The sequence below is a fragment of the Cydia strobilella genome, chromosome Z (assembly GCF_947568885.1).
Source record: "Cydia strobilella chromosome Z, ilCydStro3.1, whole genome shotgun sequence".
NCBI lineage: Eukaryota > Metazoa > Arthropoda > Insecta > Lepidoptera > Tortricidae > Cydia > Cydia strobilella.
In genome coordinates, this window is record NC_086068.1 from 20065218 (window position 1) to 20084954 (window position 19737).

The following is a 19737-nucleotide window of genomic DNA, read 5'->3' on the forward strand; positions in this document are numbered from 1 at the left end:
AAGGTTTTGTGTAAATTCGTTGAACTACCCGTGCGAAGCCGGCTTTTTTATTTCTAACTTTTGAACCATTGATCCAAAAATTATGAAAAAAATCACAAAAATAGTGATTAATAAACACAATTCGAAAATAGTTAAAACAATCGTGATCAGTTAAGCCGTTTTTGAGTTATCGCTAAAAGTCTTTCCTTCTTATTTTCTTTAAAAGCCTGGCAACCCTTATTTGTGACCTGATTTTTGCAGGCAACCCTATACCATTGTATTCGCAATAAAATTACCATTATTTTGATATATAATTCAAGCGTCAGACAGATGGGTGCAATTATCGATTTTAACTCACCTGTTTAAACACGGCAACCTCATAATAGTGACCGGAAAAAGATAGGCAACCTAATTTATTCATGTTGTAGAAGTTGTATACTTTCCATTGGAACTTATTTAGTTCGTCAGACAAATCGGTGAAATTTGAAGAAAAAAAAATATTTTCAAAAATTTATTAAAAATAGCCTTGACCATATTTCATTAGGCAACCCTATTTATTTATGTTCAGGAACATATGTTCTTTCATATAATATAAGTTTCATCCGTCAGACGTATGGGTGAAGGTCGACCATATATATTATCTTAGACCATTAAAAAAAAAAATTACGCTATTAACAGCCATGGCCGCTTTTTGTGATTAGGCGGGCGAGTCGACTGGTTTTCCAGCCATTATAAGATGAACTTGAGATTTATAATCATCATTCGCCAGCCCTTATCCCATTCATTTGGGGTCGGCGCAGCATGTCTTTTTCTTCCATACCTCTCTCTCGCCCGTCATCTCATCACTCACTCGCATTCGTTTCGTTTCATATCATCTCTTACATAGTCCATCCACCTTTTCCTCGGTTTTCTTCTCCCTATACTACCCTCCACATTCATTCGTAATACCTTTCTCGTCACGTGCCTTTCATCCCTCCGCATTACATGTCCGTACCACGCTAGGCGATTCGCTCTTACTTTTTCTACTTGAGATTTATAATAATTTCGCGTAATAAACGAAAAGCGCTTTTGTACTGGTATGATGCCTGATCATTCAGCTCGCCCTCGCCCGCGTCGCGTTACGCGTCGTTTTAGTTGTCGAACAAAGGCAAAGTAACTATAGGTATAGTCAGGGTCGTCCCATGAGTCATGGAAATATGATATCTTGGTTGGTGTTTAGAGAAGCGGTAACGACACGAATTGTGTCGATATGTAGGTATATTTTTGTAGGCAGACCTAGTTACACTAGCAGTTGCTAGTCATCATTCGCTTGCCCTTGTCCCATTCACTTGGGGTCGGCGCAGCATGTCTTTTTCTTCCATACCTCTCTGTCACCCGTCATCTCATCATTCACTTGCGTTAGTTTCATATCATCTGTTGCTAGTGTAAGACTAAAAAAAATCTCTCAACGAAAAATAAAATTGTTAGTTGTTACAATCCGCTAGGGAGGCATTTACCATAGACAGGCGGTTTACAGATTAGGTAGGTCAAGTCCAATAAAAACAAACATAATTCAATGATGTGTTATGACTTATGTCCAACATCTGTAGCTTATGTTTGCCGGCATTGTTGGTCGACAAGCGGTTTTATTTACGTACATGGTTATTCATCATCGTCTATTAAAACTTAGGCCGCCATCGCCAGTTAGATCGTTTAGTTGTTTCTAGTAGGCGTGTAATATACGGTACAGGGTGTTTATTCTCTCGGATCCATGGAGACTATATACTGCACTAATGCACTTCGACCAAAAAGGGTACTTACTTTTACTTGTAATAACTTATACTCGTTAATCTATTAGGAATAACAAATGTTTTTGTTTCTAAACATTTTTTAAATGAGATAATTCTCTGTTATATTGAAAATAGGCCAATCACCTACAGTGTGAATTCAATTCGGGCGAATATTTAAACGGTGGTTAGCATAATACATAAGAAGTATATTGAGAAATATTTGGGACTTCCGGTTCGAACGCCATCTTGATAGTAGCCTCGTGATTAATTCCTTTGTTTTTTGCTCATTAATATTGTTTAAAGTGTAATATCGATAGCTTTATTATACAATAATCTAATGTGGTAGTGTGCAGTGAATGGAGAATTAATCTCAAAGCGTGTTTAACCACCATTTTGGAGTCAACTGCCGGTAGTCCACGTGCTTCTCGTAAAATCCAGCTATCGGTTTTACGAGACAACTACAACAACCACCGAACAGCGCCGTGCTCTAAGAGCATTTATTTTGTTCCTACCCTTTTACGTGACATTGGCTACGGGCAACACCGCCCTCAAGTCCATCAAGAAAAAGAAAGAAAGAAAGAGAAATATTTGCTTTCGGCCCGCAAATAAAGCAACACACAAGTTACGAGATACGAGCTTTTTAAAGTAACACGCACTGTCAACGCTTGTTGGCAGTTACTATGAAAAGCTTGTATCGTAATGTTTATGTCATGTTATGTCTCGTAATGTTTGCAGTACATTGCTACTCGGTTTTTCAAAAAAATATTACGGGGTCATAATTAAGTGTAACTTGAAAAAAAAACTTCTTAATCAATGATAACACGGATAAAATTCTATATCTGGTTTAATTTATCGCCCGTATTGGATTTACACACTGTAACTACTGTAAGTATAGTTGGGTCGGGTATTACAAGAACAATAAAATTTAAATTGCGCAGTTTTATTTTTGATTAATAATTTTGTTAAATACCTACTTAACAGTCTCTACCCTAGCAAAAAAAAAAAGATTAGAGGCCCTTTACCTGAACGTTTCCCTTATCTTATCAAGATAATTGTTAATATAATATAGTTAATTGGATAAAGATAATTAATTAAGCTTGTTGCTTAGGGTAGGTACAGTTGCCCCTACTTGTCCCAACTGACCTTATATGTATTATAGTGATGAATAGTGATGATGTATTATAAACAACAGCTGACCATTCGAAAATTGTAACAATAGGTATAAGATTTACCTAGGGGCAAAAAGGATATAATAAGATAGAGCGGTACTGTGATAGTAAATTTTGTAACCACAGTAAATTCACTGCCATCTATCGACACACTTTAAAACTAAAAATGAAGATTTATAAAAATACGATAAAATGTATTTAAATAGGGATAAATGTTTATTTTTATCTGCATTAATTATTTTTATGATTTTGACCTATGTTCTTTAACTGATATGCGTCAAAATTGTTAAATAACAAACGAAACCGTCAACGCCCTCTATACGAGAGTAGGCCAAAGCTAGTGGCGCCATCTGATCGAGATACAAATTTTCGTGATTTTCGAGGCACGTTTTTTCCTTAGACTGTATCCATCTATTACGGAGTTATATCTATCTTTGCTAGGGGTCAGTATTAAAGTGCTGTTGTGTTGTTGTTAAAAAAAAGTGTTGCTGGTAGTTCCTACTTCTTAACATCACATAACGTTTTAATATTGAAACTATGTAGTACCGAATTGATAACTTTGATGCAAGGACTATTCGGGATATTCAATATTAAAATTACAATTGTACAAGAAATGTGAAGAAAGTTAATGATGATTTCTCGTTTCAGGATTGTAAAATGTGCATTGAAATCAGTTTGCACACCCGCATCACAACCAGCATGGTGTGTGTACGATGACGAGTGCAGCCAACTTAGTTCCGACATTACTTAACACAAGATATTACATGATTAGACATTAACATGTGACTTTTACTGTGATCTGGCGGTTTACACACCTCAAAGTAATCAGTGCCTTAGACTAGTGCCTTAGACTAGATACTTGATATTGCATTTTATATACGCATGCTGTCCAATGGATTCCGAAACTGCAACAACCAGTAACATAAAAGTAAACAAACGAAAGCGCAACAATGAAAAAAAAAAGGAAATTGATAAATGCAAAGAACAGAAGCCTGATGAAGTGTGTCGAGAGATGAGCGCACCGCCGCCGCCGCCGCCGCCGCCCCCGCCGGCGCCGGCACACGATGACAGCTCGGCCAGCTCCACGGACAGCGACGAGCTCGTCAACGCTATCAACTACAACACCATCACGTCGCTGGCCGCGCTCAAGGACATCATCCAGGGCGATAACAACGACACGCCCGAAACTGATAGCTTTTTCCAGCATTATTTTATGAACCATTGTAATAATCTTTCCAGTTTAAATCCGAATTCTAGCTCCACCTTCTCTTATGCGGAACGCCGCCGCCTATCCCAGTGTCGAGAGGAAGATGAAGATGACGAGAAAAAAGAACCTGAACTAGCGCTTCCTTCATTATCCTCCGATAGCGCTTCACATAGTAGTATGGGAAATACATCAAAAAATCACAAATCTAGAGATTTACTTGACAACACGCATCACAATGATAAAGTAAATTCGATTGAAATTTTGTCTGAAAGTCGAGACACCTCGGGAGAAGTAGTTGGTCCACCAAAACGGACAGTAATGGGTGCTCGTCACAAATTTTTAGTCACGACTGCGGAACCTCCGCCACCTTCTGCCATCGTAGAAAAAGCGCTCCGATCACAAGTCCACAATGCGCATACCGTACATTTTGGCACCAAGGGAGCGGAAGAGATAAGGCCTAGTGTGCGCTCTATTTTCGCTGGCCAGAATCTCCATCATGATAAGAAATATTTCGATAGCAGTCTCATAGAAATTAGATCTACGGTGGATGAATCACCAACGAGTTCTGAAGATATATGGGTTAAGAGAAGTGAAGAAAAAGAAGTAAGTATTTCAAATAAGATTTCATTAGAGTTATAGTAGAATGTATTGTTTGTAATTACTCTTTAATCAATACATCCCAGCCCAGCACACCTTTTATAGAAATATTAGTCCAGGAAAGACTAACTGACAGCATTGCAAACAATAGAAAATTCTATACAAAGTTAAAGGTGGTCTATTATGGTGTTAATTGCGTACCTACTAAATAGCTGTAGTCTATTTTATTGTTTGCTTTTGTTTTTTGTAACATTTTGGTGTTGTCTTACAGAAGGACGAGTCGAGTAACACGAGAGAATCAGTGAAAGATGGCAATATCGTTTCGCCTGCCTCTATCAGACGAAAATCACAAATGCGTGATCGCTCCGGTACGTGGGGCTACCAGGGAACCCGATTTGAGAAAGAACCCGCGAAGAAAGCACAATTTCGCAAAGACAAGGACGTCCGGCGCAGTAGTGACGACAGGCGGCAAAAACGAGGTGAGTTATTTAACATAAGTGATATCTATAGGTATGTGTAATGTATAAATTATATTGAAACTGATTGATGCTCTAGCTACCTATATAGGGATTATCTCTCCCATAGTAAATCATCAAATAAAAATTAAATGCTTACGAATAACCTTGCCTGAAAACGATTCTTATATTAAAAAGTGACGTAAGACAATTTAATATTATGGTTTTATGTAAGTATGTACATACAATACTACTAGCCCATACAGCAGCAACAGCAGTTACATATAATAACTACTAGCGACCGGCCCCGGCTTCGCACGGGTAAGCCTTAATAAATTATGTAGGTACTATACCTTTTTGAACCTCTCATACGCAAAGAGCAAGCTGGATTCCGACCCCACAGATCATGCACGGATCAGGTCAACACGCTGCGTATCATTTTAGAACAGGCTACTGAATGGCAGAGGGAAATGTACCTAACATTTGTAGACTTCGAAAAAGCCTTTGATACGCTAAGGTGGGCTTGTATCTGGAACCGGCTGCGTGAAATTGGTGTCCCCGAGAAAATCATCAACCTCATAAAGGCTATCTACAAGAGTTACTCTTGTAGAGTGACGCACAATGGCCTCGTCTCGGAGGATATTCCAGTGAATGCGGGGGTAAAGTCGATGCGGGGGTGCGACAAGGGTGTCTTCTCTCTCCTCTCCTCTTCCTTGTTGTTCTCGATGGCATCATGCATCATACCATTGACAACAAGCGCCGCGGCATAGAGTGGGGACTCTCCAACATCTTAGAAGATCTGGACTATGCCGATGACCTATGCCTCCTGAGCCACACACGCGCTGATATGCAAGCCAAGCTGGACGACCTTCGAAGTGAGGCAATGAAGACGGGACTCAAAGTCAACACCCGGAAGACCCAGGAGATGAGGTGCAGGGCGACAAGTACCGTGCCGCTCCTTATTGGCACAGAGGCTGTGGAGCAAGTCCACAAATTTACTTACCTCGGGAGCGTCGTGTCGGAAACAGGAGGGACCGAAGAGGACATCGCTTCGAGAATAGCCAAAGCAAGAGCAACCTTCGCACAGCTTCGCCCCGTATGGCAATCAAGTAAACTGACACGGAGAGTCAAGCTCAGAATATTCCGGTCAAACTTAAAAACCGTATTGCTGTATGGGTGCGAGACGTGGAAGGTCACAAAAGACATCTCGCGCCAGCTACAAGTCTGTATTAACCGCTGCCTCCGCCGCATTCTCGGTATATACTGGCCCGAGAAAATTTCCAATATCAACCTGTGGAGATGCTGCAATGAGACTCCGATCGACCAGCAGATCAAGCGCCGGAAATGGAGTTGGATTGGGCATACACTCCGAAGGGATCCTGAGCACATACCGAGGCAAGCCCTAGACTGGAATCCCCAAGGAAAGAGGAAACGTCGCCGTCCAAAGCAGACCTGGCGCCGGACTATCATTGCAGAGGCGAAGGCTATTGGGAAGACTTGGAGCGAAGTCAAGCACGAAGCTCAAGACCGATCCAGATGGCGGCGCACTGTAGACGCCCTCTGCCCCACCTAGGGGACATAGGACAATAAGCCAAGTAAGTCATACCTTCCTCAAGAATCCCTCTATTGGTAGGTGATTGAAGCCGCATGAAAATCCGTTCAGTAGTTTTCGAGTTTATCGCGAACATACAGACACACAGACAGACGCGGCGCGGCGGGGGACTGTTTTATAATATGTATAGATATTAAATGATCCGGCTGTCGCTCTAGCTAGGCGACGTCTAGCAGTCAAGAGAATGACCAAATGCGGCATATTTCGTTAGGCATAGTAAATACAAGTTCTATGATAATTAATAATATTATTTTATTACAGCATAATTTTAAAAAAAGAAGAAAATCCATTTTAACCGACGAAAAAAAAACGGAGGTTCTCAAGTCGAGGCGTATATATATTTTGTTTTTATGTGTGACCACGCATAACTTTTTACAGAGTACTTAGTTCGATTTTGATAATTCTTTTTTTATCTTATTGATGAGCAATTCCTCTGTCTATGTGAATATGTGAAATAGACATGACCTCTTGTTTCTTCAGAACAAATACACTGTCCCATTAAGATTTCACAGCCTTTCACTGTTAAAGGGTTTAGGTTTTTAGGGTTCCGTACCCTAAGGGTAAAAACGGGACCCTATTACTAAGAATCCGCTGTCTGTCTGTCTGTCCGTCTGTCACTAGGCTGTATCCGTGATAGCTAGACAGTTGAAATATTCACAGATGGTGTATTTCTGTTGCCGCTATAATAACAAATACAAAAAACAGAATAAAATAAATATTTAAGTGGGGCTCCCATACAAGAAACGTGATTTATTTGCAGTTTTTTGCGTAATGGTACGGAACCCTTAGTGCGCGAGTCCGACTCGCACTTGGCCGGTTTTTTTACTAAGTCGTCTGCTTAATCTATTATAGGAATAAATAATTCCATGCTAATGGAATTTAGATAAACATCTTATCTATACCGGCCTATAAAATTGTTTACCACTGTCTATAAGTGTCCCACTGGCCTAAATGTGTTGTAAATATATTATTTATTGTGTTGAGGTACCCGTTGTAGATTGCCGATGTTTGGCAGAGAAACGCGATTCTATTATACACATTTAAGCCACTTCGGTACCGCCCGCATGTTTTGGCGCTGTTCCAACACAGCGTTGTTTTAACGGGATTTTAACCAACAATAATTTCAACAATAATCAATATGCTTAATAGTTCTGTTCCCTCTTCGAGTACTTAATGCCGATAAAACTCGATTGTTGTCTATCGAACGGTTTCAGCGTCCACCTAGTAATAAATCGTGTTATCATTACGTCACGTATGGGTAGGAAATTGTATTTATGGAAATGACTACATCATCATCCAGCTTGTCAATAGGTATAAGTCGTTTGGTTAGCTAAGATGACTATTCGAATGTCCAACAATCGAACTTGCAAACGTACCAGCTACGATTAAACCTATTTGCAGGTTTAGTGACATTTCTATTTTTATGCTTGTAGAAAACTGGAACCAAAGAGTAAAGTAAGTATAATAGGTCAAGAGAGCCCTCTTGAAGCATTTTATGGAAACTCATTTGAAAGCACCCTCACCGAATTGCTCCCGAAACTAACTATGTATGTGTGCGTGCACATCTACATATACATCCGTACTTGTACTTTCGTCCTACATAATATTAGAGGTCTACTTGGGCGGTTTACAAGTCAAATAAGTCAATCCTTTGTTTTTTTTCTTGTAACATAAAATATTGTTGATTTCAAGATATCAAACAAAAAAAATTACTCGTAAACAGTCTAAGTAGACCTAATATTATGTAAAGAAAAGGTTTTAAAAAGTGGAATTAATTTAACAAGAACATAATAGTAAAGTATAAGTATTTTTATTGCTTTCAATGTGGCATACAAAGATAGTACCTAACAAGAGCAGGTGTAAGTACCAAGTAGGTTGAATCCATCGCCTGCAGCTTCTGACTCTACATTATATCCATTTTCTTTGCAAAAAATATTACATTAGGCGAATTGCGGGATATACCTACGCCACGCGAAGCGCGAGTAATGCGTCTCCGATTCGTATACAGGTTGTAGTATGTATTTAAAAAAAACATGAAATAAAAGTTCGCAAAAACATTTTATCCTTTAGGTAAATGGCAGGAAGCCGGCTTGTGGTTGGTTTAGCCAAAGATAGATATAACTCCGTAATAGATGGATACAGTCTAAGGAAAAAACGTGCCTCGAAAATCAAGAAAATTTGATTCTCGTTCAGAGGGCGCTACTAGTTTTGGCCTACAGTCGTATAGATGGCGTTGACGGCTTCGTTTGTTATTTAACAATTTTAACGCATATCAGTGAAAGAACATGGGTCAAAATCATAAAAATAATTAATGCAAATAAAAAAAATCATTTATCCATATTTAAATACATTCTATCGTATTTTTAAAAATCTTCATTTTTAGTTTTAAAGCGTGTCGACAGATGGCAGTGAATTTACTGGGGTTACAAAATTTACTATGACAGTACCGCTCTATCTTATTATATCCTCTTTGCCCCTAGGTAAATCTTATACCTATTGTTACAATTTTCGAATGGTCTACTCTATGGTTTAGCTAATCAAACTAGAAATTTAATTAATTAACAAAGAGTGTTCGTCCTAACTACTCAACTAAATCTTAAGGGTTAAAATGTTTTTTAGGGTTCCGTACCCAAAGGGTAAAAACGGGACCCTATTACTAAGACTTCCGTCTGTCCGTCTGTCTGTCTGTCACCAGGCTGTATCTCGTGATCTGTGATAGCTAGACAAGTAAAATTTTCACAGATGATGTATTTCGGTTGCCTCTATAACAACAAATATTTGGGGGTTGTGTCACTCACTTCCGTAGGAGTTTACCCTATACGAATCCCTACAAGTGACCCCCGGGTGGTGCTAATCGAGTGACAATCTTACCGGTGGTAGGCATATGCCGTAGCTGGTTACCACCCCTCAGACTAAGCCATGGCGCCATAATGAGTCACCGTGTTCCGTCATGTAGTCTGTTGATAGCTGTTGAGGTGATGTGTCTGAGCAGTAGTTTCTGGCCTAACTACAGTGGCACTACTGATGCGTGCCACACCGAGCGTCTAGTTCTGGAGGCTAGCGGGATCCGAAGCACGGTGCACCGCTGGCCGACCGCAGGTAGTAGGGGGCCCAAGTAGCGGGAGAGCCACCTGTGAAAGGCTGCCCCGCCAACTAGCGAAAAATCCTGAAACGGCTCCACCTTGCCGGTTGGCGACCGGATGGGAGGGCCAGGTGGCCATTTCAGGGGGGTTCGGGCGTCCCCGCAGTCTCCAACCTAGACTTCTCAAGTGTGGCACGCATAAGTTTGTGTTTGAGTTCTGATGGCCGAGTTGCCTCGCTCAACTTGCATTCCCTCGTCTATTCGCTCTTCTTCTTCATCCCTCAAACAAACATGCAAAACAAAAGAAAGAAAAGTAGAGTTAAACAGCGGTTGCACTCCCTCCCATTTAAAGTGCACCTCTCTAATATTCGAGGTCTGCACTCCAATATCGATGCAGTTCACCATCACCTAGAGACTGACAAACCGCACCTGCTGTTCCTCACCGAAACGCAAATCAGATGTCCAGTCGACTCGTCATACCTCAACTACCCAGGTTACACTCTCGAGCACAGGTTCCAATCACGTGCAGGAGTGTGTGTGTATGCTCGAGATGACATCTGCCTTAAGCGTCTCAAAAATCTTGAAGCTTCCAATCTTTCTGTCTTGTGGGCTTTGATCGATACCGGCGTAGGTCAAATTATCTACGCCTGTGTCTACCGATCGCATAGAGGGGACTCTGAGACAACAAGGCTGTTTAATTACCTTAGTGAGGCTGCCGATGAGGCTCGCCAAAGGTACCCAACAGCAGAGCTAGCAATCGTTGGGGATTTTAACGCGCATCACCAGGAGTGGCTATTCCCGTACCAAATGACTGACCACGCAGGACGAGAGGCTCATAAATTTGCACTTTTACTAGACCTCTTGTTACCTGTGCCACTAGGGTACCTGATGTTGAGTCTCACACAGCCAATTGTTTGGACCTTCTGCTAACCACCAACCCAGACCAATACTCTGTAGTGGTAGATGCTCCTCTAGGAACTTCCGACCACTGTCTAGTAAAAGCTGTATCCGTTTATTCCCCACCCGATCAGGGCCCCAGCGGTGAAAGACGGGTGTGGCGATACAAGTTAGCAGACTGGGATGAGATGCGGCATTTCTTTGCATCGTATCCTTGGCGCGCCACCTGCTTCTCTTCAAATGATTCGTCGGCCTGCGCTACCGAAGTAGCCGACGTCATTCGTCAGGGTATGGAATATTTTCTTCCCTACTCTGTAGTTTCGACCGGCTACAAAGCTCGCCCGTGGTACAATGCCGACTGTGATCGAGCTGAGGCGCTTAAGCGGTCGGCTTACCGAGAATGGGCTGATGCTCGTACACGCAGGGCTCCGAACACACGTGACCTGAAGAAGAAGTTCAATAAAGCCGCCAAGTCCAGTAAGAAGCAGTTTCGCAAGGCCAGGTTCGACCACGTCCGTCGTATTGGGACCAAACTAGCCTCGTATCCTCCGGGAAGTAAAGCGTTCTGGTCCCTAGCAAAAGCGGTCGAAGGGAACTTCTGCCGCCCGTCACTGCCTCCCCTGGTCAAACCTGACGGAACGCTGGCACATACAGCTAAAGAAAAGGCTGACCTGTTCGCTTCTCTTTTTGCTGAAAATTCACGTCTTGACTCAGCCGGCAAACTTCCACCCGTGCTTCCTCAAAAGAATAGCCGTATGAGTGATGTTCGTATACATCAAAAGGAAGTCCTTAAAATACTGCGAACGTTAGACGTGCATAAAGCCAGCGGTCCCGACGGAATCCCTGCTATTGTCTTGCGAAACTGTGCAGCCGAGTTGTCCCCAATATTAACACGCCTGTACCGCCTGTCGCTCGAAACTGGCGTAGTACCTTCGTGTTGGAAACTTGCAAACGTGCAACCTGTGCCTAAAAAAGGCAGTCGTTCAGACCCAGCTAATTACCGTCCAATCTCAGTCACTTCCATACTCTGCAAGATTATGGAGCGTGTACTGAACAAGCGGCTCCTATCATACCTAGAGGATAACGATTTACTCAGCGACTCTCAGTACGGCTTCCGCGGGGGTCGTTCGACTGGAAATCTTCTGGTGCATGCTACTCATCTTTGGAGCGAGGCAATTGAGAGGCACGGTGAAGCCCTTGCGGTATCTCTCGATGTCTCTAAAGCATTCGACCGGGTCTGGCACGTAAGTTTGGTGAGCAAGCTTCCAGCATATGGGATACCAGTTGGCCTGTGCAACTGGATTGAGAATTTCCTGAGCGAACGTTCCATTCGGGTGGTGTTAGATGGCTACACATCTGACCAATGGACTATTAACGCCGGCGTTCCTCAGGGCTCTGTTCTGTCCGCGACCTTATTTCTGCTACATATCAACGACATGCTAGTCCCAGATACTTTTGGATATGCCGATGATAGCACTGTCGTGGACAGATACCTCTCCAATGCTCGGGCCAAAAAAGATGAGGTCCAATCTTGTCGACAAGCTATGGTGGACCGTCTGAATTTGACACTTAAGACAGTGTCCGATTGGGGCGACGCTAACCTGGTCAAATTCAACGCAACCAAAACGCAGGCGTGTCTGTTCTCTGCGAAACGGAGTCCTTTCGGCCTGACTCCTACTTTCCGGGATGTATCCGTACCGATATCCAACCATCTTCAGCTACTTGGCACGAGTATCTCGTCTAACCTGAGCTTTGGGGCGTATATTGAATCTCTGGCCAAATCTGCAGCTAGACGATTGGGCGTCCTCTCTAAGGTCAAGCGGTACTTCACACCGGGGCAGCTTCTTCAGCTTTACGTAGCTCAAGTCCGGTCGTGTATGGAGTACTGCAGCCACCTTTGGGATGGGTCTGCCAAATATCAGTTAGCCGCCTTAGATTCCATAGACAAACGCGCTAGGAAGCTTATTGGAGATGCGGGATTAGTAGAGGCTAGACTGCAGAGCCTTGAACACCGTAGAAAGGTAGCTTGTTTATCGGTGTTCTACAGGATACATTTCGGGGAGTGTGCGATGGGATTACATAATTTAATCCCCCCATCTCCATTCTGTCACCGTGGGACTAGACGCGGACTTGCGTTTCACCCTTACGTCGTTACTCTGCCACTGATTCGTACTAAGCGCTATGCATCCAGCTTTATCATACGAACGGCTAAGGAGTGGAATTCACTTCCTGCAAATATATTCCCAGTCCACTATAACTTGGATCTTTTTAAATCAAGAGTGAATAGACATCTTTTAGGTAAGCATGATCCATCCTAGACTGCATCGGCACTTACCATCAGGTGAGATTGCGGTCAAGTGCTTGCCTTTTTGTAATAAAAAAAAAAAAAAAAATACTAAAAACAGAATAAAATAGAGATTTAAGTGGGGCTCCCATACAACAAACGTGATTTTTGACCGAAGTTAAGCAACGTCGGGCGGGGTCAGTACTTGGATGGGTGACCGTTTTTATAGTTAATGGTACGGAACCCTTCGTGTGTGAGTCCGACTCGCACTTGGCCGGTTTTTTTATTTTTCGGATTAAAATAGTACATTACTACAGAGGCTGGGAAGTAAGGGGTTGCCGGCCGAATGCATATAGACGGCCGAACGTAGTGAGGCCGGATAGTTATGAGGCCGATAACGGCGACAACCCCTTTTCACGCCGATGTATGTATAGTGCTTTTTTTCTCAAACATGCAATGAAATAAATAATAGTACATTACTACAGAGCCCGACAACCCGTTTTCACGCCGATGTATGTATAGTGCTTTTCTCAAACGTTTAATATATAATAGGTATATAGTTTGTCAAAGGACTTCAAACATAGACAGAGAGAATCATACTATCTTTGTCTTACACTAGTACTAACACCCAAAAGAAAACGATGAGTATAGTTTTTTTTTTTGTTCTTATTTACTGACAAGATTTGCTTGACCAACTATATATATCAACCAAATATCGTTTATTGTTTTTTTTTATAGGCGTATTGGCAGAATGTCATAAACGAAACAAAAAGCAAATATTGCTTATAGTTTTTTTTTAATGGCTGAATGCCTTGATGCTGTGCCACAATTATATGTGAAATAGAAATTTAAAAAAAGCCACTTCCCGGCCTAGGCCTGCAACTTTGTATGAAATTTCATTACAGACCTCTCGTCTAGCCGCGCCTGAAACGTGATACTTCCCAGCCTAACATAAAGAACGTAATATCAATATTACATAGCATGTTTGAGAAAAGAAATCTCCACGAAATCAAAAAGTTTTATTTCTAAAGAAACTAAAAGTAAATTAGGCACAAAATATAACTAATATAATCTTTATCGCACGTGTCGTATATTTTACACATGTAGTTTATCAATTTATTACACAAATTTTAAAGAGATTGATTTTTTTTGCCTTGCATCCGTCTGACTGTTGTTTTAGCCACATATCTAAGATTACATAGTTTTTTTTATGTTGATATTATGCTTCACATACATCGTTGCCATAAACATGGAGTGTAATTAATAGGTATTTATTTAATATTTTCGTCGGAACTCATATTTAATAACACAATCAACAACGCACAATAAATCCAATAAAATAGAATTACAGAATTAAAAAATGTTCAACTTTACCTCCAAAACGATTAAAAAAATACCTACGCGTGTTTGAGTAGACATTTATACAGCTAATATTTAAATGAAATATTTTAAATCTGTATTTGTAATGTTGTAGTTAAATTTGCAATTCAATATTATTGGAATTTGTTATTTATATTTTTTATGTAAATTTTGTGAAAATAAAACTGCAAAATATATCAATAGGTATTTTTTATACAAGGGTGCAAAGTTGTATTTTACCCGCGAGTGTGGAACATGAGCGTAGCGAGTGTTTCAACACACGAGAAGTAAAATACATTTGCACCCGTGTGTAACACAAAACTTTTCCCCTCACTATAGCGAGGAAAGTGCAACATCCACAGGCGTTAGATCATCTTCATCACTGGAATCACTAATTTTTTTACGATATTATAACAGAAAACACTAGAAATTCTGATTTTTACGTGAGTCGGTGAGAAGAACAGTAAAAATTTTGTTGACAATGTTGACATTTCTGTTCTGACGTATGAAATGTCAACGATGCGTTTTGAAATTGCATCGACTCAACTTGTGCGTTCAGAATTATATTTAACATCATTACAAAAAATCTAACGTTTCTTATGGAATTTGAAGGTTTATGACTTAAAATTATTAAATAAAGCTAAAATTTAATGATAATTAATATCGAACGAACCATTATCATGAGCGTTTTACGTTTTGTTATCTGTCAAGCTACTTAAACACGCTCCATCCAAGGTCAAATTACTTTCCCCACTAGTGCATAAAATGCGTTTTTCCCCGCTTGTTTTAAAGGATAATAGACGGCTTTCCGAGCTAGTGAGGGGAAAAATTTTTTTTTTTAATAGGCGTATTGGCAGAAAGTCATTCCGAACCAAAAAGCAAATATTTGTTGTATTTTTTTTATGACTGAATGCCATGATGCTGTGTCACAAATATATGTGAAATGGAAATTAAAAAACCGGCCAAGTGCGAGTCGAACTCGCGCACCGAGGTTTCCGTACTTTTTTAGTATTTGTTGTTATAGCGGCAACAGAAATACATCATCTGTGAAAATTTCAACTGTCTATCACGGTTCAAGAGATAAAGCCTGGTGACAGACAGACGGACAGACGGACAGCGGAGTCTTAGTAATAGGGTCCCGTTTTTACCCTTTGGGTACGGAACCCTTAAAAGAGACACTTCCCGGCTTAGGCCTGCAACTTTGTATGAAATTTCATTACAGACCTCTCGTCTAGCCGCGCCTGAGACGTGATACTTCCCAGCCTAATATGAAGAACATAATATCAATATTTCATTGCATGTTTGAGAAAAACATATTCCTTAAAGTGATGTAACGCATCTCGTGCAATTATGGCAAGTATGTCGCGCCGGCGCTCAGCTGCGACCCACTATGTAGATTCTGACACAAATTCCACGTTGAAAATGTAGCTTTCCTTGTAATTAATGCCGCTTATTGTTTTCATTGAGTAACATAGTGTGACCGTAGCTTTGCTGTTAGTTACAGTCGACGGGTTATTTGCGTTTAGGGAAAAGGTGTGCAGGATTATAATTATAATAATTTAGTTAGGCCATTACCGAAGTCAACAAGGAAAGAAAACGTGTGAATGATTTTTTAGGGTTCCGTACCCAAAGGGTAAAAACGGGACCCTATTACTAAGACTCCGCTTTCCGTCTGTCCGTCTGTCCGTGTGTGTCTGTCTGTCACCAGGCTGTATCTCATGAACTGTGATAGCTAGACAGTTTAAATTTTCACAGATCATGTATTTCTGTTGGCGCTATAATTCAATATTGGTATACGTACGAGTAAATAGAACAACAATAATGTATGTATGTATAAACTCTTTATTGTACAAAGACATAGAACACAAATATGGCACAGAAATAGGCAGTACAAAGGCGAACTTATCCCTTTAAGGGATTTCTTCCAGTTAACCTTTGAGTAGATGAGAATTGATGAAGAACGGTAGACAGATATAGCACTGCGTACAATAGACTAGAGGAAAGTCAATAAATTTATAAAAGAGGGCGAAAATAAATAAAATAAGATAAAAATTTGAAGTAACAGTATAACAAATATATATATAATACCTACGTTATATATAATAAATATACATCCATAGTCACAAACAGTTAATTCTGGTCCGATAGCCACAGTTTCCTTAACTGCCCCTTAAGCGATGCAACGGACCGCGATTTCCTTAAGGAGGGAGACAACTCATTCCAAAGCTGAACCGCTAGTACCGCAAAAGATTTACCATACGCACTAGATTTGTGATGAGGTGTTGCTAGTGCAAGATTTGCACTCGATCGAAGGCGATGGCCACTACCATCTGCCATAAATTTGAATTTTTGTGAGAGATAGACAGGAGAAAAAGGAATAAAAAGAACATTAAAAAGAAGAGAAAGAATATGCAGATCCCTGCGACGGCGGATGGGAAGCCATTTAAGTTGAGTACGAAATAGGGAAACATGATCGTATTTCCTTAGACCGAATACAAATCTTATGCACATATTCTGCAGACGTTCAAGCTTGTCAAGCAGTTCCTGTCTCAGATCGAGAAACGCAATATCGGCGTAATCGAGAAGCGGAAGTAGAAGAGACTGAGCCAACATAATTTTCGTCGGAAGCGGGAGGAAATTCTGCAGGCGCCTCAGGGAATGGAGAGAAGCAAAAATCTTTCGGCTGATTTCAGAGACATGAGGATCCCATAAAAATTATAATTATTTACATTTTATAATAATTTATGTTAACAAGCTTTCATTGTCGACTGTACTTTATGCCTCCCAAAATATACGCCTCGTCAAAACGAATTATAATGTGCCCAAATTAGAGGTGTACTAGTGGTTACCGAAGACTCTTCGGCGAAGAGTTCCGCTATCGTCGGTACTCTTATTTCCTGGTTCAAACAGATCAGCTCGATAGGGAAATGCTTGGAACAGTTTTTTTTTTGTCAAAAATTGTGTTCCTAGCATTTCTTTCTATACCTTCTTATTGCTTGGCCTATTAATCATTCCTAAAATTGATTATATTGTTACCTAGTTACAGGCGATGTAAATAAAAGTGTGTTAAAAATAACCTCGATGTGTTTACACATCGTTCGGACTTTTAAGTCACACTTAGGGTGTGCTCCCGGTACTGGTTTTGCTATACAAATATAGTTCTGAAACCAAGAATGGCCGGGACTCGTCACACAAATTCAGCCCCGGGAGCATATCTTGTCTCACTGGTACTTGACAGTTGTTTCCCCATTTTCAGAGCAACGGCTGGATGCGGCGATCACGCGCAGCACGCAGTCGGTCGGGGAGCGCAAGCGGCGCGGCTCGCAGGACGACGGCCAGCCTCACCCCATGTACCAGCAGACCATACACGGTAACATCAGCTGTCTAGCGTTGTGCTGGCTATTTGGTTCGCCTCTCTACTACCCAAAAACCAAGTTTCAACTTCCATCCGAAAGGGGAAACTGGGCCTTATTGGGATTAGTCCGGCTTTTTCTCCATGTTTTCCCTTCACCGAAAAGCGACTAATTCAAATTAGGTATATCTAGTACTAGTACACAAGTTCCGAAAACTGCCGAATATACTTTATATACTAATGAATGAGACTTATTATGTGGTGCAAAACTTGTAGGTGTTTTGTTGACACCTAAATTATATGGCGTCGTACACGGCGTCATACGTTTTGCGGTAACTGCACTCGAACTTAAGCACTTTAGCTACTGCATAAGTAATGTACAAGGCCGCATATTCTAGTTCAGTTGTCAAAAATACATCTACAATAAAGCATAGTTCATAAAGAATTGGTACGCACTAGAAAATTGATATTTTTTTAAGCAAACGATATAACAAAGTTATGAATGGTGAATTTTAAATAGTAATGTATTTAGCTTTTAAATATGTATAAATAAATAAATCTCTGTTGTGTAAATAATTACGAACTTTTTTTGTAATGGACCCCATAATATTCTGCACAACACTTGTCGACATTCTGGGCGTTGATCCCATGTAGATCGCAACCAGCGATTGATAATAAATATTGATGACTAGCTTCAAAGAAAATATCAGCTTATAAAAGGCTACAAAATTAGAATACGCATGCTCACCAGCGGACCAATTGCAGTCAAAGTTTAGGTATGGGTTTTCTTTGACCAAGATTATGATTGGTCAATTCCACCGACCCGAAATACTATTGTTTTTTTTTTAATTAGCCGCTCTGATTGGCCGTAACCATGCTGGAACACTGTCACTTGAAAATACATGACAATGAAAACTGTCTCTTAGTAGACTGTTTTATGCAATATGGAACAAGTTTTATATGCAATATTTTTGTACGATAATTTATTATTTTATTTTTAAGTGAATAATGGGATAGATAATTTATTGATGGCCATGTACTACGTCTGTCGCACGTTTTTAATACTTATTTACGATACAAGCGCGATATTCGCAACGAGTGGCGAATTTTAAAATACGACCGAAGAGAGTGTTTTAAATCGACACGAGTTGCAAATTACCTTTTCCCACGTTTATCGTACAACGTTTTACAGTACATATGGCCGCAGTACTGTAAATAACGTAAACGTTTTTATAAATTTTGACCTCAGATTCATAATAAAGGTCCTCTTTGATCCTCTGACATCGATTTTCATCTTGATTAGAGCTAAAATAGAGAAATTCAATATGGCGGCCGTTCTTGCCGCTTTTACCTCAGAATCATAATACTCCTCTCTCAGCTCCTCTCTCAGATTCGCAGATATCGATTTTCATCTTGATCAGAGAAAAAATGCAGAAATTCTTATTTGACACGTCGTAAGAATAGTTTGTGTGGGAAAATAACATTGATGTTTTTAATATTTTCCTTGAAATTTCCATATTTTCTCACCATTCTAACCGTCCCTGTAGGGCTAGCACATGTTTGGCGCGACAACATCTCGCGGCGAGATAGATTATCCGTCCCTCTTTTAACATAGAAAAAGACGGGTAGTCTGATCTCGCCGCGAGATACTGTCGCGCGAATCTTGTGCTAGGCCTACTGGTCTGCCACAAATATTTCTATGCCAAAATTAGCCACATCGGTCTTTTAGCTAAGGGGCTGAGCCAAGAGCCAAGATGCCAGGGACTTGTTAAAATATACACATTAAAAAAGCGCCACCTACAACGGCAATTAGTATTTACTACCACTAATTTAAATTAAACGGACTATATCAAAACAACCACAACATATTAACAAATTTAAATTAATAGGATCTTAATATCAATGGCTGTTTAAAAATGCATCTTCATATAAAATCTGTCATAAGCAAAAGAAATCAAAATAATATTATCATGGC

The 19737-nt window shown here is 40.5% G+C and overlaps 1 protein-coding gene across 1 annotated transcript in view; it reads left to right on the forward strand.

The window, feature by feature from the left end:
• Positions 1 to 3794: 3794 nt before the first annotated feature.
• The window catches only part of LOC134754183 (uncharacterized), a 151201-nt gene continuing 135258 nt past the window's right edge, over positions 3795 to 19737 (forward strand). The window contains exons 1-3 of the mRNA XM_063690315.1: positions 3795 to 4727; positions 4993 to 5200; positions 17667 to 17780. Of these exons, the coding sequence (XP_063546385.1) occupies positions 3810 to 4727; positions 4993 to 5200; positions 17667 to 17780 (1240 nt within the window). The 5' untranslated portion in view covers positions 3795 to 3809. The remainder of the gene's footprint in view (positions 4728 to 4992; positions 5201 to 17666; positions 17781 to 19737) is intronic.